Raw genomic sequence first — 23,291 nt, forward strand, 5'->3', positions numbered from 1 at the left:
CCGCCAAGCTGAACAGTTTACGTTTTGTATCCCAATGATAGGCCGGATCTGCATCTGTACCTTAACCCAAATCAAATTGGCTTGTTCTCGTCACATCCACAACTCATCCACCAAGTTTCATCCAAATCCGTCCACAACGTTTTGAGATATAATGCTATGTTTTTGGCCTTATCTCTCAATGGTGAAGAATCACTTAAAAAGTTCTCGTATCCAGATCTTCACAAAAATCTAATCAATTCGTCCTTGTCACACGCCCAACCTGTCCACCGAATTTTGTCCGAATCCATCCGTCCATAACTTTGAGATATCCTGCTCACAGATAGACAGCCAGCCAAACAGACAGACAAACAGGGGTAAAAACATAACCTCAGTCCGCCTTCGGTGGACGAGGTAATAATGGCACTTGATCAAATGTCGTATGCCAAGTTCCTCATTTGGTGGGGAGAGAGGTATACCTTGGTGTGTACCTCCACATTTTCTCATAAGAGAGGTTCTGTTTTCTTCTTTGGAACTCAAACTAAGTGAATTTCAATGTTTATATTCCGGATTCAGAAAACAAATTAATATACAAAGGTTGCACAGTCTCCGCAGGACTTCACTGAGTGTCCAACCTTAAACAAGGAAATGGAGGCCATTTGGCCCATCAAAATTCAGAATCACTGCTCACCTCCAATCATTTGTTCCTCTTTGTTCCCACCTGTGGAATCAACTTTCACATTCTCTTCAATCTTATTCCTCCATCCTGTTCTTCAAGACAGCTGTTCACCACTATCTCATATCGTCCTCAATCCAAAACCATGATCTTCTCTACCCTTATGACACCCCAACCTCAAAATCAAACCATTCAGTGACCACACATGCTCTGTAGATGGGGTCATTTTCATCCTGGAAGACACCCTTCTTGGCCAGAAATAAATGCTGCAACATGGGGCTCACATGGTCTCACTGTCTCTGTGGCTAGTAAGGCTCATAGAATACTGGGATTGGAAAGAGAAGGAATGATAAAGGAGAGTATCTTGCTGCATATATTCTATTTGAAAATTTGCAGGTTATCGAGGAACAACAAAAGACCTTCGAGACAACCACGACTCTACAGATGATGGTCCTGGTTTGCAAGTGCAGAAAAATCTCTTCCCGCACAAACTCAGGTTTTCTGCCATCCGGACATCTGCCTTCTTCTCTGAATCAACCGGTGTGACCTCGTCTCTGCGATATCATCATCCGGATGCTGGTGTGCAAGCCAAACATACGGACCCCAACAGAATCCCAGCAACTAGGAGCCAAAGATGCTGAACCAGCATTGGGGCTCAAGAAGGAGTGGGTGCAGGTTTCAAAAACAGTTTGGCCGGTGGTCTTGGAGAGGGACAGAAGGAAGAGGCAGAGCAGAAACTGAAGCAGTTTCATGTTTCTAAGTCCACAATCTGCTAGTGTCGTCCCGTCTGCGTCAAACTGGTACCATTCCAAACGTTTCATGGTGAACGTGGACGGAGTGCTGAGTGAGGAGAAAGAGGAAAGTGATGGCTGCAATGGCCAACTGGGATAGTCAATGGATGGAATAGTCTTTTTATGTCATAAAAAATACATTTACATATTTTTGTACTAATCACATACTAGCCAAGCCCACGCTAAGTGTGAAGATTCTAAAGTGAGGATTCATTAGGACGTCAATATATCCAGTGTTCACAATGTGATTTATCGAATTTCTTCATATACAATGCTTCTTGTTACATTTTTTGTGTCAAATTCACCCTCTGAGGAAGTCAGCATGTGCAGAAGAGGGTTTCACATTGCAGACACAGTTTTCGAAGATTAGAATTAAGCCTCTCAGTGGTGACGATCTGTCGATGACAGACGTAATGATGTCAGCGAATGACCGATGATGTCATGACGTAATTACACCTCTCAGCTGTGACGTCACACATCGCCATGCAAACGAATGTAAAAATTAGAAAATCGCTAAAAATTCCCAAACCTGTCCGGCTGGCACGATTTCACAGCCTATGCTGTACATTAGACCACAAAACACGCACATGCCAAAAGTGGCGACAATCCCTCCTGCAGTTTCGGAGGAGATACGTCCACAAAATTTGGCTTGGCGTATTAACATAATAAAGCTATGAATGGAAAAATGAAAGCATCCGCATTGAGTATCTCGTTCTGACAATTTTTGAACAACATTCAAAGCTTCTAGTTCAGGTCAGGTAAAGTGAAAGAGCATGCACCGGAGCAGCGTGCGCTGCGTACACTTTCCGCCTCCATCTGGCACCCCAGGGACCTCCGTCTGGCCATCTCCCAGGCAGATGCCTGGCCAATCCCAATCTCCTTGAGATTCTGATCAACCTGCTGCAAACATGAGGCACGTGGTTGGCCCATTGGCCTCCTCTACTCATGAGGCTCCCTTGCTGAGAGAGCCTGGTGAGCAGGATCAGCATCAGGAAAATGAACCACATGTCCATACAGCTGCAGCTGATGCTCACAAATTATGCAGGTAACAAATTTCATTTGAGTATCTCAGCAACCACTCGTTAGACACAAAGTCCAACCAGCGATAGCCAAGGATTCTCCAAATAGACCTGGTGCCAAAAGCATTAAGTCTGCGTCTCAGATCCCTGGTCAGAGTCCAAGTCTCACATTCATAGAGCAAGACTGGAAGCACCAAGGACCTGAAGACTCAGAATTTCATCCTCCCACACAGGTACCACCAGTGGCATGCCCCATGATCCAGTGAATCCATGACTCCACAGGCCTGACCCAGATGTCTGTTGACCTCTAGCTCACAGGCATCAGAGACATGAATATCACTGCCAGGGTAAGCAATTCTCTCAGTGACCTCAACATCCTCGCCACAAACAGGTACAGAAAGGATAGCAGCATCCAAGATGTCAATGAAAGCCTGAATCTTAGTTTTGTCCCAGGAAACCCAAAATCCCAGCTGCTCTGACTTCATTCAGCACCCCGAGAGGTCCCAAAACGAGATGTAGAGATTCTGCAAAGATGACTGCATTATCTGTGAAATCGAGGTCAGAGATCTTGACATTCCCAAATGATACACTGCAGCTTGATTTTACTGACATCCTCCCCAGAATCCAGGCAATATAAGCACTGAAAAGTGTGGGTGCAATACACACTCCTGACGAACTCTAGTAACAACTGGAAATAAGTCAGAGATGGTACCACCACATCTCACAGCACTCAGTACCAGAGTAGAGATCAGACATCAGATCGATCAGTTTTGGTGGCACCCCACGAAGATCAAGAATCCTCCAGAGGGCATCCTGATTCATTTAATCAAACGCTTTACAGAGATCAACATAGGCTGCAAGCAGCCCTGCTGAAACTCTCGTCTGCGTTCGGTAAGGACATGAAGAGCAAGGAGATGGTCAATCGTTGACCTCTTTGGTGTAAAGCCTGACTACTCTGGACGCTGGTGCTCAAGCAGATGGTGGTGAACACTATCAATAATTATCGGAGCAAAGACCTTGCCCAGTACTGAGAGCAGCGTCACCCCTCGGTAGTTGGTGCAGTCTTGGTGATCAGCCTTCCCTTTCCAGAGTGGGTCAACAAGGCCCCTCTTCCAATCAGTTGGGATGATTCCTGTGTTCCAGGCAGAGCACAGAACCGCATGCAATGACACGAGTGCAGCATTTCCACCAGCCTTGAGAAGTTCAGCATGGATGCCACAGATCCCTGGAGCTTTGCCGCATTTCAACCGGTTCACCGCAGCCTGTGTTTCCACAAATGAAGGTGGACCACAGTTGATTGGAGGGTCAGCAATCGGGATTGTAACACCCCTGACGTCCAACTCAACAGCTGGTGGATCAGTCTGGTACAGCTGCTCAAAGTAACCAGCCCAGCAGGCCTTCACTTCTGACTCCTCTGTAAAGAGCCCACCACCCTCTGCTCTAACTGCAGTACACTGAGGGATGGGCTTGGAGGAACACAATGCACAAATTTCCCTGTAAGCAAGATGAGAATCACTTGAGTAGGGTAAGAATACTGATTCTGGCTCACTTTTCCCCATGTAAATGAATGGGGGATTTTCAGCGATTTATATTTTTTTTCCCTAAAAATAAATCCCCTTTTTATCCCAAGGTATATTTATTTGTCTCCCCTTTTAACTTGGAGGTTGAACCTCATTGAATTGAACACCTGGGGGTTGAACAGCTCACTCATTGAACCTATAAAGATTTGTTCATTCTCAAATTCCTTCAATAGTTTAATTTTCTTTGCACAATAATCCCCATCTAAAATATTGACAAACAAAACATTTGAATCTTTATATTTTTTAAGATACCCCATTTGTGCCATTACGAAATGATAAACTTCTCTTAATGCTCTTGTTTGACCACCTCCTGAGCCACAGGTTATTTTTTGTTAAGCCCCGCCCACTTTTCTTTAAGCCCCGCCCACTTTTGCTAAGCTCCGCCCACTTTTCATAAGGTATTTTTTCTAAGCCACGCCCACTTTTCCTAAGCTCCGCCCACTTTTGCTAAGCTCCGCCCACTTTTCATAAGGTATTTTTTCTAAGCCACGCCCACTTTTCCTAAGCCCCGCCCACTTTTGCTAAGCTCCGCCCACTTTTCATAAGGTTTTTTTCTAAGCCACGCCCACTTTTCCTAAGCTCCGCCTACTTTTGCTAAGCCCCGCCCACTCTTACATCATTTCCAGTTCATCTCTGACTCACAAAGAAATCACTAGAAAATTACAGGATGTTATGGTTTTGAAAAATTTCCCAATGAAGGCTTGCCTAGGCTTGCCCAGGGAATTTCCAAAGGAAACCACACCCACCAGTCTTTCTCTATAAAAGCTTCAAACCCAGGCTCCATTTTAAACATTTGTTCTTGCTGGCAATGGTGTTCTGTGTGCTTGTCTCAAACTCTCTGTCTTCTATGGAACTAAACCTTCAAGTTGATGAACTGGATTCAAACCTCTTATCTATTGAGGTAAGATTTTTTATTTTCCTATTTTCAAACTTTGATTGAAGCATACTCATTTAATAATTAAATAACTTAATTAATACATTATTATTTTCTCTCACAGGAAATTGTATCTGAAAATACTGCTTTTGCTACAACTTGGGGGGAAATTGTTGGCTTGGTTGAAGACCTTGAGTGGGATGACTTTAGTGTTCCTTGGAACTCTCTGTCTTCTATGGAACTAAACCTTCAAGTTGATGAACTGGATTCAAACCTCTTATCTATTGAGGTAAGATTTTTTATTTTCCTATTTTCAAACTTTGATTGAAGCATACTCATTTAATAATTAAATAACTTAATTAATACATTATTATTTTCTCTCACAGGAAATTGTGTCTGAAATACGAAATGAAAATACTGCTTTTGCTACAACTTGGGGCGAAATTGTTGGCTTGGTTGAAGACCTTATGAGCGACCAAGACCCACAGAACGAGTTCGTCCTTGATAACCCAACCAAAGAGTTATACCTTGGAGACCAGCAAAATCCTGAAAAAGTTTTACAGCAATAGTACTCATTGTGAGTTATCAAGACAATACCCACTGAACAAGTTATACCTTGATGAGCCAGAATACAAGTTTTACCTTGGAGACTCACAAATTTTGAAAAAATCAGTAAATGAGTTCTGCCTTGATGGTTTAAATAACTACCTTGGAGACTCAGGAAAAGGGTTTTGCCAAGATGGTTCTAAATATGGGGCCTACCTTGGAGACTCACAAATTTTGAAAAAATCAGTAAATGAGTTCTGCCTTGATGGTTTAAATAACTACCTTGGAGACTCAGGAAAAGGGTTCTGCCAAGATGGTTCTAAATATGGGGCCTACCTTGGAGACTCACAAATTTTGAAAAAATCAGTAAATGAGTTCTGCCTTGATGGTTTAAATAACTACCTTGGAGACTCAGGAAAAGGGTTCTGCCAAGATGGTTCTAAATATGGGGCCTACCTTGGAGACTCACAAATTTTGAAAAAATCAGTAAATGAGTTATCCTTAAGAGACTTTGTAAGTTGGTTTTACTTTGAATACTTGAAATGTGGGTTCTGGATTGATAACTCACAATGTGATACATATCTTGGAAACTCAACGGGAATGTGGTTATTATACCTTGAAGACTTGGAAAGTTGGGTTTATGTTGGACACTTGAAACTTTTTTGGGGGCTTTTATTTATTTATTTATTTATTTATTATTATTATTATTTTATTTATTTATATTTTGGAGACTTTTGGAGTTGCTATCACTCTTTGGGATCTAAACCTATCGATGTAGTTCTTTGTCGGATGGTGCTTGATGGGAGCAAGATCAAGAAAGTTCTGGGAAGAAAGTGCAGGCTTACTCCCTCTTTCTACGTCATCAAACCTGAAAGCCTTAAAAGACAGAATTGGAAGAAGAGAAAAAAAACAAAAAATATACATTGTTCGTTCTGGGAAGAAAGTGCAGGCTTACTCCCTCTTTCTACGTCATCAAACCTGAAAGCCTTAAAAGACAGAATTGGAAGAAGAGAAAAAAAAACAAAAAATATACATTGTTCGTTCTGGGAAGAAAGTGCAGGCTTACTCCCTCTTTCTACGTCATCAAACCTGAAAGCCTTAAAAGACAGAATTGGAAGAAGAAAAAAAAAAAACGTAAAAATATATATATATATATAGGTGGAAATCTCATTTTGAAAAAGACATTGTGTTGGGCGAGGATTGAGTTGGGGTTGAGATTTTGAATGTGAGGGTTAGGGTTGAGATTTTGAATGTGAGGGTTGGGACACACACACATACACATCAACAAACAAAAGTTAAGCCTTGACTATTCAGTTGAGGATTCTGTGTTTGGGGTTCACAGATCTAAGAACATCCCCCTTGACACACATTATATACTGTTATACACCTCGGACTTGGCCCTCGAGTGTCCACAACGGTGTATAGTAGGAGGGAGTGAAGCGCCAACCTATTGCTCCCATTGCACACACACACACAAACAAAAGTTAAGCCTTGACTATTCAGTTGAGGATTCTGTGTTTGGGGTTCACAGATCTAAGAACGTCCCCCTTGACACACATTATATACTGTAATACACCTCGGACTTGTCCCTCTAGTGTCCACAAAGGTGTATTATCTGCTTAGTTTTGTCTTTTGTAATTCCTGTGAATAAAATGAACCTAAAATCTCTTCCCCTTCCAAATCATATATTTTATAAGTCCAAGGAACTGTATCTATTACATCAACAATTTTAAAAAGTTCTTTCGTCCATCGTTCAGTAAAACCCTTTTCAAAATGAGATTTCCACCTATATATTCTTACGATATCACCAACTTTGAACTTAGGTTTTCTGACATTAATCTCTTTTTCATATTTTAATTTTGTAAATGTTTCTGATGGCTTCATATTCGTTGACGTGTGAATCGTGTCATTATACTTATCCACAATATCCTGAATAAAAGATGACCATTGTTGTGAACCGAGTTGTGTGAATTTTTTATATAGTCTCTCTTTTAAGGTACGATTAAAACGTTCAACAACAACTGCCTTCCCTTCATTAAAGGTACTGTATAATGTAATACTGTTATTTTTTAAAAAATTCATAAATGTCTTGTTATAAAACTCTCTACCCTCATCAGTCCACAATTTCTTAGGTTTTCTCTTACTTTTATTAAATATCTGTTGAAAAGCTAACACAAGAGTATTACCTGTTTTGTTTTTTAAAGGGACAACCCACGCATATCTACTCCTCAAATCAATAACGGTTAAAGCATACTTGTACCCCTTATCATTATTGAGTTCAATCAAATCAGCAGACCAGATATAATCAACTTCCTTGGAATAAACTTTCCTTCTCTGAAACTTTGTGAATATTGGTTTATGTAATTCATCAGCTAATTGCTCTTCAGTCTTAATGGCATCATTAGAGCCTATAAGTTTTTTGAATTTCCAAGTCCAAGTTTCAATTTAGCACTAATCATCTTCTTCACGATGAACCTATCAACTTTTTCTCTCAAGGTTGGATTTTGTATCAGAGACAAATTATATAACATTTCTCTATCGGCTTCATGCTTTTCTTCCAACGTTGTGGTATTCCCATAATCAATATCGTGTCTCATGCACACTTCATCAACTCTATTGATTGGTTTACTCCAGGATTTAGGATTGTCTGCCTCATCTAATCTTTTATCCAAGTTTGTGCCTGGACCACAGAAAGAATACCCTGGAAGATGTAATTCCCCTGGTATTCCAGTAGTTGTAAATTTACTTCCTGATAAAAACTTTTGTATATCTCCTCCGAGTTTGTGTTTGGAGATAAATTGATTTTTTTGAACCACACACCGAACATATACCTTTTTGTATAACCCTGTTATTTTTACTTTTAATATATGAAATATTTTTAGTATTAGTTTTCTTTTACATTTGAGACAATAACTCATTTATTTATGAGAAAAATTTCTGCAGAGTGCAAAAACCTTTTTAGTTTCCAACATGCACATTTGAATCTTAATTTTTAAAACATAAAGAATCCTTAGAAATGCCTTCACTCTCTCCTCCATTTATTTAAGAATTAACTTGTATTAAAATACATGTCTTCTCGATGTCGATAGTCTTGTCGAAAGTATTGTAAATAGACTTTTTAATTCTTTGTATTCCTCCCTGGTGAGATAAGTTAATTTCTTTAATACCTCTATTCTTTTTTGAATCTCACTGGTTTCCATATTTTGATATTTATTCATTCTCTCTCTTTCCTCCCTCTCTCTCTTCTCTCTTTCCTCCTTCTCTCTCTCCTCCTCCTCCTTTTCCTCCTCTTCCCTCTCTTCTTCAACTCCTTCCTCATCCCTTACTATACTTGAATCGTTTACACCCCATAGAATATTATACATATATTCATCAGGATTTCTTGTTATTCCTGTATCCAAAATAATTTTTTTACAACAGGAAACCAATAAAATTTCTTTTGAATTTCTAAAAGAGCCTTACCTTTTCTTAACCTTATAATTTTTTCATTATTTAACATTCTAATTAAATCTAAAGTTGTTGGTTTATCAACATCAGCATAATGCCAATCTTTTATTGAAAATACCTCATTCTTATGTTGTAGAACATATTTATTAAAATACCGAATACCCTTTTCTTGAAGGTATGCTTGGACACAGAAATGATAATTTTCTTGAAGCCTTCTTGCTGTCATTTATGTATTAGAAATATATGTTAGAATAATATTATGGCACGAAACACCTCCCCATCTTCCCATAGTTAAATCATTTTGTATTTCCTTACTTATTATATATAATCCTGTTTTTTCTGTTTTCATGAGATAAACAAGGGCAAAACCATTATTATATTTACCCTTATTAAATTCTTTTTATTTGTTGTTTACTAATCGTGGCTCCACAAAACTCATTCTCGATACCAAGTGGATAATATTCTTCCTTACGAGACTGATTTAATTGTTCCAGGTCTTCGAGGTTAATTTTAAATGACCAATTATACCCTAAATCATTCATATCATACCCCCATTGTTCTATTCTCATACAAACGATACGCCCTTCTTTATAAAAATTTATTTTAATTCGAACTGTGAATTCTGTATGACCTGGAGATAATATCAACACTTCTGTATCTTTAGAATACACAGCCGTTTTATTTAAGTATATATATTGTGATAAATCGCTTAATCTCACCAAGTCATTCGCGTCAGTCGGGCTTGGATAATTTTTTAATTTATAAGCATTTTTCATGTTAATATTTTTGTTTATATTATATTTATGTCGTTCAGCCTGTGCCTTTGTGTAATAATTTGATAAATCAATATCCAGTTCTTGAGATACACCAAAGATAGAACCATCTTTACCAACATAAGTCATTTATATTAGATTAAAAATAATATCATAAAATTTTTTATTTTTGTTGAGTTGAAATAACACATATAGACATAATTGACCACAACACTTGGAATTTAATTCTTGGACTTGAAATGTTTGATAAACACCATTCTGTAAGAATTTTATGACTTCAACAGGTGGTGGAAGACCAAAACTATCAAAATAATATTTGTCTTGACTATTAAAAATACAAACCCAATGAGAACCGTTCCCATCATTATCTTCTAAGTTCATAATAATATTCTTTGTATGTTTCGACACATTTGTTAATTCATCTCTCATACAAATAACCACATTATGAATTTTTAATTTCTTACAATATTTGGCAAGTTGTAAATTTGATGTTGTATTATTTCCAAATTCTTTCAACCACTCATCAATACTCATTTATTTATTAGAAAGATATAATCCATTACCTCTTTTCGTTAATTTTACACCTGCTTGTGCTATAGAAGAAAGCATATCTCCAACTAACAATCTCGCTTTATCAGGCAGACCTTCAAGTTTTTCAGCAAAATCTACAATTACACCACTTCCACTAATTTGTTTCTCCAACTCTTTGTTATGTCTTTCCAATTCTTTTTGAGCCTGGAGTTGAGCCTTCCTTTCGTTGGCAGTTTTGACCGCTGTTGAAATACCACCCGTCAATGCTCCAACCGCACTTAAACCAGCAAATAAAGGAATTAGAAATGGGAGAAATCCTCCACTCGTCTCTCTTATTGAATATTTTTTCAACATTGGTTTTGTCATTTTAATTTTAAGTGAGCCAGTGTCATTCAAGATTTTAACCTGTTCTCTTGTGAGCAAAACATCAATTCTTACTGCTCCTTTTCTCTGAATTGTATTAACGTTAATCGTACAAGGCTTTTGATTTTGAACACAAGATGATAGTTTATGAAGATTGATTTGATTAACATATACCCCAGTTGGTACTTTGCCACTCATTTATTTAACAAAAAATTATGTGAGACTAATCATCACACCATTATCTGTATTAATCTGCAATTCTGTTTCTTCCAAAAGCAAACAATATGTATCAACTTCTTCACTCTCTCCTCTTTCAATGTATAGGGAAGTATCCACTCGATTAGACTTTATAGTTTCTTTTTGAGCGCTTAGGTCAAACGTATAGATTGTATACAAACTTTTAAATGCTGTCATATCCAAAATAGGTTCTTTATTTCCATTACTTTCACACACCTTTTGGTAAGACTTGTATGCTTCAGCAAAATCATTTTTTCCCAATTAATTTCCAATCTATCTCGTGGATAAAATGTTCCATCTAGAGAAACGCGAAGTTGTTTCACCTTAGCATTATCACTCAATGCATTATTCTTATCAGTCGCAGTATCACCATCTGGCTTTTTAAAAATCATCCACAGATATCGTGGCTTTCCTTCCAGAACACCCAAATTCCACGTGTAAGTAGTTTGATTGAGTTTAACGTGTTGACATCTTCTTTTGAGGTATGATACACTGAGTGGTTTTTTGAGTTAAGTCTTCGATTCAACATCTCTTCTGTTTTAAGATTAGGAGTATATTCACTGATATACCAACTCATCTCCTCAATTACAAATTTATTCTGATCACCAAAAGCATTACCAACACCAAAAAGCAATCTATTTTCATTATCATTCCTTTGTAGTTGAAATCTAATTTTAAGACCATACAGAACTTTATCATAATCACAAAATCCAAATATACCTTTAAGAGGAACTGCCACAGTAAAACTATTTTCTGCTTTTGTATCATCATTATACATTCCTTTCCTTTGAATATATCCAGGGTCTGTGTTTGTTCCCGTTGACATATCAGGAATAAAACCTTCGACAGACCCCTTTCCCATTCTATCACTGAATGTATAGAGTGTAAATTTCATCATTTCAGATACAGCAGAGACATAATCAACCGCTTCAACTTCTTGTGTTCCAATATACAATCGCACACTATCAAACATTTTCCAGAAGAAATCATTTACAAGTGTAGCGTTTGTGTTATTCCCAGCCTTAGTGAATTTAAATTTACACAACAAGAAACTTTCGGAGAGATTCAAATAGGTTTGTTGATTATTTATTTCAAAACTTTTTGTACCATTTGTATTCCAGTCTGTTCCAGTTATTGCATTTACCTTGAAGTAATCTTCTTTTTTAGTGGAGTTTGAGATAATAATAGTATCATCCAAATCATAGATACTATCAATTGCTTCCATACTTGTATTTATTTAGGAAAAAAGATGTTAAAACTTTTGAAACCCTGATCCAAGTATTTGAATTATTTTCTGTCGTTCTTGGGGGACAACTGAGTTTTACCTTTCTTAATTTCTTTTATTGCTTGTAATTTATGAGATTCTTTCTGAGCATCTTTTATACTCTTTACAGCACCTGCTACATTTCCCACAGCAGAAGCAGTTGAACCAATTAGGTCTTTATGTTTAAGAATAGTTGAACCAATACCCATGAGAGTATCAATTATCCCATCTCCTCTAAATTGATGTCCAACACCCCTTTGTCTCTTAGGTTTATAGTATCCTCTACCAAGATACATACCTTCACCCTTGTAGTACGGGGAAAGGAACATCCCATCCCCTGTAATTATTTTATATTTTCCCAACTCGTGCTTCCTCACAATAACCATCGTATTTATTTATTGAAAAACTTCACGTAGGTGAATTCTGATGGATATAACTTCTCCATTAAAAGAAATCACACGATTATCTTGGTCGGTTATCCTAAAATTTACTCTGTGTATGGTTTTTCCTGACACAGGTAGATAAACCAAATTTTTAGGCTCCATATTGAATTTATAACCAATTGGGGTTGAGTATGCGCTGAATGAAAATATTGTATTTGTTTTTAATCCATCATTATAAGCACCATCAATCAAATCACAGTGAATTAACACCGAATTTATTCCTGAGGATATTTGAATGACATTATCACTGTAAAACGTCCCATTAGTTTCAATCTTTTTGAGGAGAAACCTAATAACTCTCTAAATGAATTATCAATTGTGAAATCAACCTTGTAGTTATTTTTAACTTTAATCGTTGATTTTGAAGTATGTTTTTGAATGTTTATAACAATATTTTTTGGTTCATCACCCTGTTCTTTCATAAGACGAGCAATTTCGGAAGATATTTGAGAAATCTCGTATGCTCCGGGTGAGACTGTTATCGTTTTGTATCCACTTCCCGGATTATAACTAAACTTGTCATTTTTCTCGGTTATATTAAATAAGGTATTATAAGTCTCCATGGACAATAAAGATGCCTCATATTCTTTTGTTGTGTCAAGTTGTAGTGGGTATGGGAATGAAGATGTGTGGTCGCTTGTTGTGAAATTAAAACTCAGGATTGTGCTTCTCATCTTATTTAATATGAGTTAAAATGTCTTTATATTGAGATTTATTAATTATTTTCATGTTCATCAACTGGTCTAAAATGGCTGATGCTTCATTAAAACAATTGTTATTTCCAGCCTTCTTACTGCCGAACAACAATAACAGTCTATTAACTAATTGCGATGGGTCATTTGGAAGAAAACTAATACCTGAACCAAGGATACTTAAAGCCTGAATAATGTGTTTCTCCTTCTCATTCTTCCTACTTTTACCAGAAAGAATAACCTTATAATTTAGAGTGTTCAGCAAATCAATATATACTCTATCATCATTATTTTCCATATCCAATGGTTTATCAATATACTTTGATTCATCCCTCACAGTTGAACCTTGTCTTCCATCTTTTGTGAGAAGAAACATTAATCTCGGAGTTAGTTTAACAGGGGTTGAGCAGAACTTAAGAACCTTAATTCATCATTAAATATCAATACCTTTTCTTGAACAAGATGAAATATTGCTGGTTGTTCTGTTGGAATGAGTCCTGCTTTGGTTTTTGAATCCGCTGAATATTCATTGTTTTGAACAGCATTCACAATATAATCAGGGGGTTGATTAATCTCTTCCAGTTGTTGAAATAAACCTTCATCATCATATTCTAATTCTCCTAAATGCTCTAATTCTTCCTCCGTCATTTGACTGAAATCTTTTAACATTTGAAGCTTTCTAGGAGTATATTCTACTGTGGGAACTGTGGAAACATCTTTCATTTTTTCTTGGGAAGTCTTTAAAAGTGGTTTAAAAAATTTCTCTTGTTTTTTTCAAATGCTTCTTCGCCCGTTAGTTTCTGTCTGCGTTTCTTCTTTATGTCTTCCTGTTGTTTTACAACTTTTGAAACCAACTCTTGATGTTCCTTAAATCTTCTTGCTCTTTCTTTTGTATCCATTTATTTATTGTAAAATATCATTTAATGAATTGTAAAGATCAACAGGGAAATTTTCCTTTTCTTCATCATTCAAGTAGATGTGTTCAAATAAATCCTTTTCTTTAAATATTTCATCAAATTCTTTATTAACATTAATGCGAGTTGTAATTTCTTCTTCACTAATCCTTGCATCTCTGCTTTTCATACGTTTGTGTTGAGTTTCTTCATCAACATCAAAACCGAATGATAAAATCTTCACTCCGCTCAGATATTTAATAATTTGTCTCGTTCCTTCTGGATTAGTTTCTAATATCCCAACACCACCAGATTTTAGTTTCTTTAACTCACTCTTACAATGTGAATATTTTGTTGTACCAAGAGAAACCTCCTCAAATATTTGTCCTTCATTCCTCAATCGCATATGTTCCTCCACTGAAATATAGTGATAATCTTCACCTTTTACTTCTCCAGGTCTTATTGCTCTAGTTGTTGTTGATACAATGCGTATCACGGGGTGTTTTTAAGTAAATTTACAATATTCTCATTTGTACTACACAAGAACCTTGATTTATGAAAGTTTTTTCCAGAAGCAGATTTACCCACAAGATTTATAATAATAGTTGTCATTTATATATGTAATTGTTTATAAAACAAAAAATATATCCCTTAATATCTCATCTTGTTTCACAACAATATATTTATATTTTTCAGTCGTGTGCTTCATATAATCCTCAAATTTCTTTTTACTACATAATGTAGAACAATTATCTCTCCAAAAATTATTGATATCTATTGAATTTAACTTGAATAAAATAAAAGTATTAGCATTGTTTCTGATGGAACGACGAGGAAGTTGAAAGTACGATTGACTAAGATAAATACAATTACAAGAAGAATGTCTCCCTCTTGTGTAGTAGCTGTCCATTACCGTTTGGTTTCTCTCATTAACACAATCATCAAAGATAACGAGGTTCTTTTTTGATTTATCCAAATCTTGGGGAGACGGTATATCATCCGTATTATCACTAAGAATACAAGTTATAGGATTTGATTTCTTTTTACATCTCTGTGTATCACAAAATAGTTGAATTATATCTTCAATGTTATAATCATTTAGGTTTTTTGACATTTAAATAAACCTATTATATCTTCTTTTTGAAGACCAGCATTAAAACCTTGTGAGAGTAGTTGATACTCTGGTTGAAAACTCGACTTTGTGAAAATTATTAAATTATCATAATCTAAAAAGTTGGGAGTGAGGAGCATTTTTAAAAGTAAGCAGGTTTTTCCACATCCACTTGAACCAACTATGAGACATCTTAATGAATTTGGGAGATTTTTATGGTTGTTAAATTTTATCTTATTTTCCCAAATAGGTAAAAAATCATTCATTTATATATTTGAAAAACAGGTTATTTAATTTATTATTGGCTTTTTTAGAAACTCTATATTTTATCCTAAGTTCAGGTTTAATTTCAAGATAATCCATTATTTTATTTATACAATATCTTGTGTTGATATTTCCCTGAAAATTACATCCATGAATAATATACAACAACAATCCTTTGAACATTTCTCTTATACGTTCAGTTTCTTCCCTTGTAAGGAAAGGTGTGTTATCATCCTCATACTTTACATTCATTTCTCTAATCAATCTTGTAAAGTAATTCATTTTTGGTGTAAATCTAAAAGAATTATTTTCCTTTTTATATTTTTTATTATCATTAATTAGAAGATAATCACAGAATATACATTGTTTATAGGCTTTTGACTCTGTGTTTAATCCCCGTCTTTCACACGCAGGACAATTCTCAAATTTGTCATATGGAGAATCAGGAAAGTCTAGCATATTTATAAAGTAAAACTTTACTTAAACTGAAATTCATCTATACTTTCAGTTGTATATTACCATCGATATCGATATACTTTTTTTCATTATCAGATTCAACGACAACATTTTTTATATTAAAGGTAATTTTAAAATTATCGTTAACTACTATTGAACGAAATGTCATTTCACCTGATATATTAACATCCTTTATTTCATCAAGATTTACATCTTTAGGGTTGTTGAAAAAAATACAAATTTCTCCTTGCATATTACAGATGGTCTTATCTTTTCTTTCTAAAGCTTCATCCATAAGGTTTTTGTTCTTTGATACTTTTTCTTGTTTCATTGCTTTTTCTAGTTTTGAATATATTACTAGAAGGAGAGGAGAAACTTTTGTTAGAGATACTTTAATTGATGTTCTACCAGGTATACTAAAAGCCCTTCCACTGAAGGAAATTGAAGAACTCATATTATTTACCATAATAGTTTTTATCCAATAGTTGTTATATTTATCTTTGTTCAATTTTACATCCTTGACATATTTCTCAGTATCTTTAACAGATGAAGAGATTGATTGAAACTTGTCTTTTGTGTCTTGAAACATTGTATTTATTAAGTGAAAAAGTTGGAGGATAAAATGTTTTTAAGCACAGATTCACCTATAAATTAAACGAAATTTTCATCAAGAAAATTTTAGTTCAAGCAAAGTTTTATTCTATAAATATGGTGAATACAACGTACTGCGATGTTTGTAATCACGAATATAAACATTATAGAAAACACCTCCGAACCAACAAACACACATTTAATCTATTTCATCAAATATCTCCTCTTGAGTTGGAAAGAAAACATTGTGATATCTGTTCAAAGGATGTTTTGAAGAGTAGTTATAATCAACATCTTCAATCACAAAAACACAAGAAAAATGAGTTTAAAGTAAAGGGAGACTATTATATTAAAAACACTGATGAGGCATTTAAAGGGCATATAAAAATAAGGATTTTTCAATTTGGAGAACCCGGTCCATCATCAATAGCTGAATCAATTGAAATAGTAAAACCCGATGTTGAAAAATTTATTAAAAAGACATTAAAAGAAATAAAAACTTTAAAGTTTTATATGGGAGTGAAAATGAATATGAAAAGACAAGATGAAGAACAAACTCCTTATATGAGAACAGATCTTCATTTTATAACATCATTTCAAGATTTTTTGAATAGTGGGGTTTATGAAGAACTATCAAGACAAGAGGAGGATGTTGATAATACAGTGGTAGGAAGTGGATTCAATATTACAAAAATCATCTTTTTAGATATACACATTCTAAAATCAAACCCTCTTAAAGCTTCTTCTTATATTGAATTACCAAAAGAAATAAAACTAAAGAAGGCAGTTGTTAATATTAAGAACAATGATAATAAATGTTTTCTCTGGTCTGTTCTTGCTCACTTACATCCACCAAAATGTAATTCAGAAAGAGTAAAACAATATATGAAATATGAGAATACCTTGGACATTAAAGATTTTAAATTCCCAATGCCACTAACAGATATTCCTAAATTTGAGAAAAAGAATAATCTTTCTATTAATGTATATGGATTAACGGATACAAACAAAGTTCAAATATTAAAAATTTCAAACTATAAAAATGAAGAAACACACATTGACCTTTTATATTTTAGTGTTGGAAAGAATTCACATTACACATACATCAATAATTTATCAAGATTAATCTCTTCTCAGGTATTCAGAACAGCAAACAAAATATATCCTTGTAAGCGATGTCTTAATTCATTTCATACAAAAGAACGATTAGAACAACATTCAAAATATTGTAGTAATCATAAATCAGCTGTAATTACAATGCCTAAACCTGGTGAAAAGATTTATTTTGAAGATTATAATAAATCTATCATGCACCCATTTGTGATATACGCTGATTTTGAATGTATCCTTAAAAAGATAAATACTGCTTCTCCTAATCCAAAAGAACCATATACAAATAAATATCAAAAACATATTCCTTGTGGTTTTTGTTATTATATCAAATCATCTGTTGGAGAAAAGTATAACAAACTTGAACATTATCGTGGAAAAAATGCTTCACAAGAGTTTGTAAAACGATTAGAAAAGGATTGTATAAGACTCACTAAATTAATGAAAGAAACAAATGAACCGATGAAATTAACCAAAGAAGAAAAATTAGAATTTAGAATGAACAATATCTGTCATATTTGTGAGGGGAAATTAAGGAGTTTAAAGTTAGAGACCATTGTCATCTTACTGGTAAATATAGAGGTCCCGCTCATTCCTGTTGTAATCTTAATTATAAATTACCTTCTTTTATTCCAGTCTTTCTTCACAACAGCGCCAACTATGATACACATCTATTTATAAATGAACTTTCAAAAACACCAGGGAATATTTCTGCTATAACAAACACAAGTCAAAAGTATATTTCATTTTCAAAAATGATATTCACAAAACCTATAACTCGTATTAGGTTTTTAGATTCTTACAAGTTTATGGGAACACCACTAGCCTACCTCGCATCAAATCTAAGCTCCACGGACTCTTTTCCAAATCTTAATTCATTCTTTCCAAAAGAGGAAATTCTCACTAAAGAGGAAATTCAGATTAAAGAGAGAATTCAAAGTAAAGAGGAAATTCTAACTGAAGATGAAATTCTAATTATAAAGAAAATTCGAACTAAAGAGGAAATTCAGATTAAAGATGAAATTCTGATTAAAGAAGGAATTCTTACGAGAGAGGAAATTCAAACAAGGAATGAAATTCAAAGTAAAGAGAAAATTCTTACAAGTAAGGGAATTTATCCTTATGATTATATGGATTCATTTATGAGATTTAAAGAAACACAACTTCCTTCAAAAGAAAGTTTCTATAATAACCTTTATGAAGAAGAGATAAGTGATAAGGAATATAAACACGCACAAGAAATATGGAAAATATTTAAGATAAAGAACCTTGGAGAATATCATGATTTATATCTAAAAACAGATGTTTTATTGTTAGCTGATGTGTTTGAGGCTTTTAGAACACTCTGTCATAATAAAAATTGTTATGGATTAGACCCTGCCCACTATTTCACAGCTCCTGGTTTAGCTTGGAGTGCAATGTTGAAAATGACAAAACAAGATATAGATTTAATCAGTGATGTTGATATGCTTTTGATGATTGAGAAGTCCAAGAGAGGTGGAATATCACAAGTATGTTCAAAAAGATATGCTAAAGCAAATAATAAATATCTTCCAAATTATAATAGTGAAAAAGATAGTAATTATTTGATGTATTTTGATGCTAATAATTTGTATGGATGGGCAATGTCTCAATCTCTGCCTTATGGTAAATTAGAGTGGGTGGAAGAAAAGGATTATGAAAAGGCTTTGATGAATATTGTTATTTCTTCTCAAGAGGAATTGAATGACGAAGAAGAAGGTTATTATTTTGAAGTTGATTTGAGGTACCCGAGTGATCTTCATAATAAGCATAAAGATCTTCCTTTTGCATGTGAGAAAGAAACTCCAAAGAAAGAATGGTTAAGTGATTATCATAAAAGTTTTAATATTAAAGGCAAATCAACAGAAAAGTTATTAACAACATTCTATGATAAAGAGGGATATGTTTTACATCAGAGAAGCTTAAAACAGTTTTTGAGAGAAGGATTGAGAGTAGCTAAAATTCATAGAGTTTTAAAATTTAAACAAAGTCCTTGGGTGAAAAAGTATATTCAATTCAATACAGATATGAGAGCAAATACCAAAGTAAAATTTGAAGGGGACTTTTATAAATTAATGAATAATGCTGTATTTGGAAAGACTATGGAAAATGTTAGAAACAGGCAAAACATTAGATTCGCAACATCTTGGAAAGAAGCTTCGAGATTGATAAATAAACCAAGTTTTGAGAGAGAAGAGGTTTTTTCAGAGAACTTTTCTGCAATTCATATGAAAAAGGAAAGTATTGTAATGGATAAACCAATTTATATTGGAACAGCAGTTCTTGATTTATCAAAGATATTGATGTATGATTATTTGTATAATGACTTAAAGAAAGAGTATGGTGAAAATGTTTCATTGTTGTATATGGATACTGATAGTTTTATCCTAGATATAAAAACTGATGATGTTTATGAAGATATGAAGAAAAATATTGGAGTATATGATACAAGTAATTTCAGCAAGAAGAGTGAGTTATTTTCCAAAAAGAATGAAAAGGTTATTGGTAAGTTTAAGGATGAGTTGGGTGGAAAAGTAATGAGTGAGTTTATTGGATTGAGAGCAAAGGCATATGCTTATAAGTATGGTGAACAGATTGATAAGAGGTTAAAGGGAATAAAGAAATATGTAATAAAGAAATCAATAACTTTTAGAAATTATTATAATTGTTTGATGAATAAGAAAGAAGAATATAGGAAAATGAATACAATAAGAAGTTATAAACATAACATATATAGTGAAGAAGTAAATAAAAAGGCATTAGGAGCCTTTGATGATAAGAGATTTATTTTAGATAATGGAATAGATTGTGTTCCATATGGATATTGTATGATAGAGTGTATAAAATAGATTATGTTTTAACGATGGGAAGATGGGTTAGGGTTTTTCAAGGGCTACCGCCGCGTTTTTCACAATATATAAATGGTTAAACCAAGTATTAATCAAACTAAAGAGTGGAGAAAATCTCAGTCTTGGTATATAAATGGAAAACATAATGAATGTGAAAAATATCAAATAAGTCTTATTGAAAAAATAACTAAAACAAAGGTAAATAAAACAAATAAGCGAATTAATTTAAAAACTAGTAAGTTAGAGGATGTAAAGAAAAAAATGAATATCCTTGAATGGACTGAAAACTTTGATGGTTATCAATTGAACAATGAAAAAACAATTTACTATAATCTCAAAATGATATGTGGCTCAGGAGGTGGTCAGATGAGAGCATTAAGAGAAGTTTATCATTTCGTAATGGCACAAATGGGGTATCTTAAAAAATATAAAGATTCAAATGTTTTGTTTGTCAATATTTTAGATGGGGATTATTGTGCAAAGAAAATTAAACTATTGAAGGAATTTGAGAATGAACAAATCTTTATAGGTTCAATGAGTGAGCTGTTCAACCCCCAGGTGTTCAATTCAATGAGGTTCAACCTCCAAGTTAAAAGGGGAGACAAATAAATATACCTTGGGATAAAAAGGGGATTTATTTTTAGGGAAAAAAAATATAAATCGCTGAAAATCCCCCATTCATTTACATGGGGAAAAGTGAGCCAGAATCAGTATTCTTACCCTACTCACTTGATCACAGGTGATGCTCCACCCCCTCATAGATTCCTCCCATATAGGCCTCCTTGTCCACCCTTATTGCACGCACAGTTTTACGCATCAGCTCCCTGAACAGTTCAGCGGTGCCATTCCGCCTGGCCCTGTGACTCTGATCAATTGTATCCACTGTGCCTCGAGACAAAATTCTTCTTCATCCTCCAAAGTGTTTCAAGACATCGACCGGCAACATCCAGCACCTTGGACTTGTATGCACTCCACAACTCTTCAGGATCCCCGAAAGCACCCAGACCACCCAAATCTCCACTGAGCTATCCTCTCATCCTTGAGCTTGCCAACATCCAGCCGAGGCTGGGATGGTACCATTCTCCTGGATTTAAGGTGCAACTTAAGAGTTGCGATAACAAGCTGGTGATCGGTATTGAGGAAGTGAGCACTCCGGTAGACCCTGCAGTTATGTATCATCCTTAATCGTTCATCAACGAGCACATGGTCAATCTCGTTTGCCACACTGCCAGCATTGGAATACCAAGTCCAGCGATGAACCTGTGGGCGCTGATACCATGAACCAGCCACCCTAAGTCCATGACTTCTTCCATAGTCATGGAATGTATTGCTATTCTGGTTCACAGTTCCAGACCCATGGGGCCAAACACACATCTCATAACCATCCCTATCAGTTCCAGTCGATGCATTGAAATCCCCCAAAACTAGAAGAGTATCTCGCCTGGGGCATTTATCAACCACAGACTCGAGTGTGGAATAGAATGCGTCCTTCACGGTGAGATCACTCGCCTCAGTCGGAGCATAAATAGAGACCAGGGAAATGACATCCAAGGAGTGACGAATCCTTAGTCTCATTATATGCTTGTTGACCGGTGTTACCTCAATTATCATTGGTGTCAGCTTATTGGACACAGCAACATCAACTCCTTGGGCATGGCAACCATCAGAGTGACCAGATCAATAGTAGGTGTAACCACCCGCCATGATCTCGCCGCAATCTGTTCTCCGAACCTCAGAGAGCGCTGCAATACCGATGTCCAAACACTTGAGCTCAGATAAGAGAGAGGTGATCATCCTCTCTTAGGGATAGGACATTTCAGGCACCCACCCGAAGGGACCATCTCAGGTTAACCCAAGGAGACTGCTGTCTGGTGGACGACACCTCAGCACCACCACGACACACACTACCACAATCTGGCCCGGGAAGGTTACCCCGTGGTTTCCCTCCTATCATCAATGATTGGGGGTCCCGAAGGCTTTGCTCCAATCCTACCATCCGGTGAGCTGCCCTGCGAAGGGAAGCTGCACAGGAGGTACACTCCCACGGAGTGGGTTTAAATTTGAGTTCCATTCAAGATAAAAACCTCAATTTTAAACACCTGGGAATTTTGTTTCTTCTGAATTAAAATTACATTACAATCCCATTGCATCCCCCTTTCTCCACCACTGAACATTGCATCCCTTCCTTCGTGATAACCTGAAATATTTTTCCTCTTCTTGAACCATAATCAGCAATATTACACATTGCTCTAAATATCTGAGACGTACACGCATGTGATTACGTTCCTCGCATAATTCATCCTTCTTTTAAAAATGAATTCTTACCTGTTAATTACTCATACGATCCACATATCATGCTGTATATGTGTGCGGAGAGGATTTAAAAGCATGTAGATAGATAATCGTGTGCTGAGCAATTAACACAAACTATGGTCATGAAATAAATGCACCAGTTATGGTGAACTTCATTTGAGTGATTATGCTATTATATACTTACAAAATGCATCATTGTATTTTCACATATGTGATACACAAAAGAAAGGAGAGTGAATATATCATTTCAGATTCACCATTTTTAAGGAATTTTGTTTTTTTTTAATCCACACTTATTGTGGTGGCATGATATCATGCTTTCGCTGGCTATGAACTACAGTACATCACCACTGCTACCAACTATGAGGACACTGCTGATGCAATGCCCCTATTTCCAGTACACTAGTACTCATTTTGCTGGCGTGCAAGGATGACAGGCCGAGTCAAACCACCTGGTGTTATTTCAATGGC

General features: G+C 35.3%; 1 protein-coding gene and 1 long non-coding RNA gene across 2 annotated transcripts in view; both read left to right on the plus strand.

Annotated features, from left to right (window-relative positions):
* The window catches only part of LOC147028700 (uncharacterized), a 290,211-nt gene that overhangs the window by 249,929 nt on the left and 16,991 nt on the right, over positions 1–23,291 (plus strand). The window lies entirely within an intron of this gene.
* LOC147028702 (uncharacterized) lies at positions 3,994–7,414 on the plus strand. The gene is made up of 3 exons (XM_085879375.1): positions 3,994–4,943; positions 5,041–5,205; positions 5,303–7,414. The coding sequence occupies exons 1-3, from the start codon at positions 4,851–4,853 to the stop codon at positions 5,483–5,485; spliced, it is 441 nt and encodes a 146-aa protein (XP_085735501.1). The 5' UTR covers positions 3,994–4,850; the 3' UTR covers positions 5,486–7,414.

The sequence above is a fragment of the Eptatretus burgeri genome, chromosome 4 (genome assembly GCF_056783735.1).
Source record: "Eptatretus burgeri isolate ZD-2024b chromosome 4, Ebu_testis_v1, whole genome shotgun sequence".
Classification (NCBI taxonomy): domain Eukaryota; kingdom Metazoa; phylum Chordata; class Myxini; order Myxiniformes; family Myxinidae; genus Eptatretus; species Eptatretus burgeri.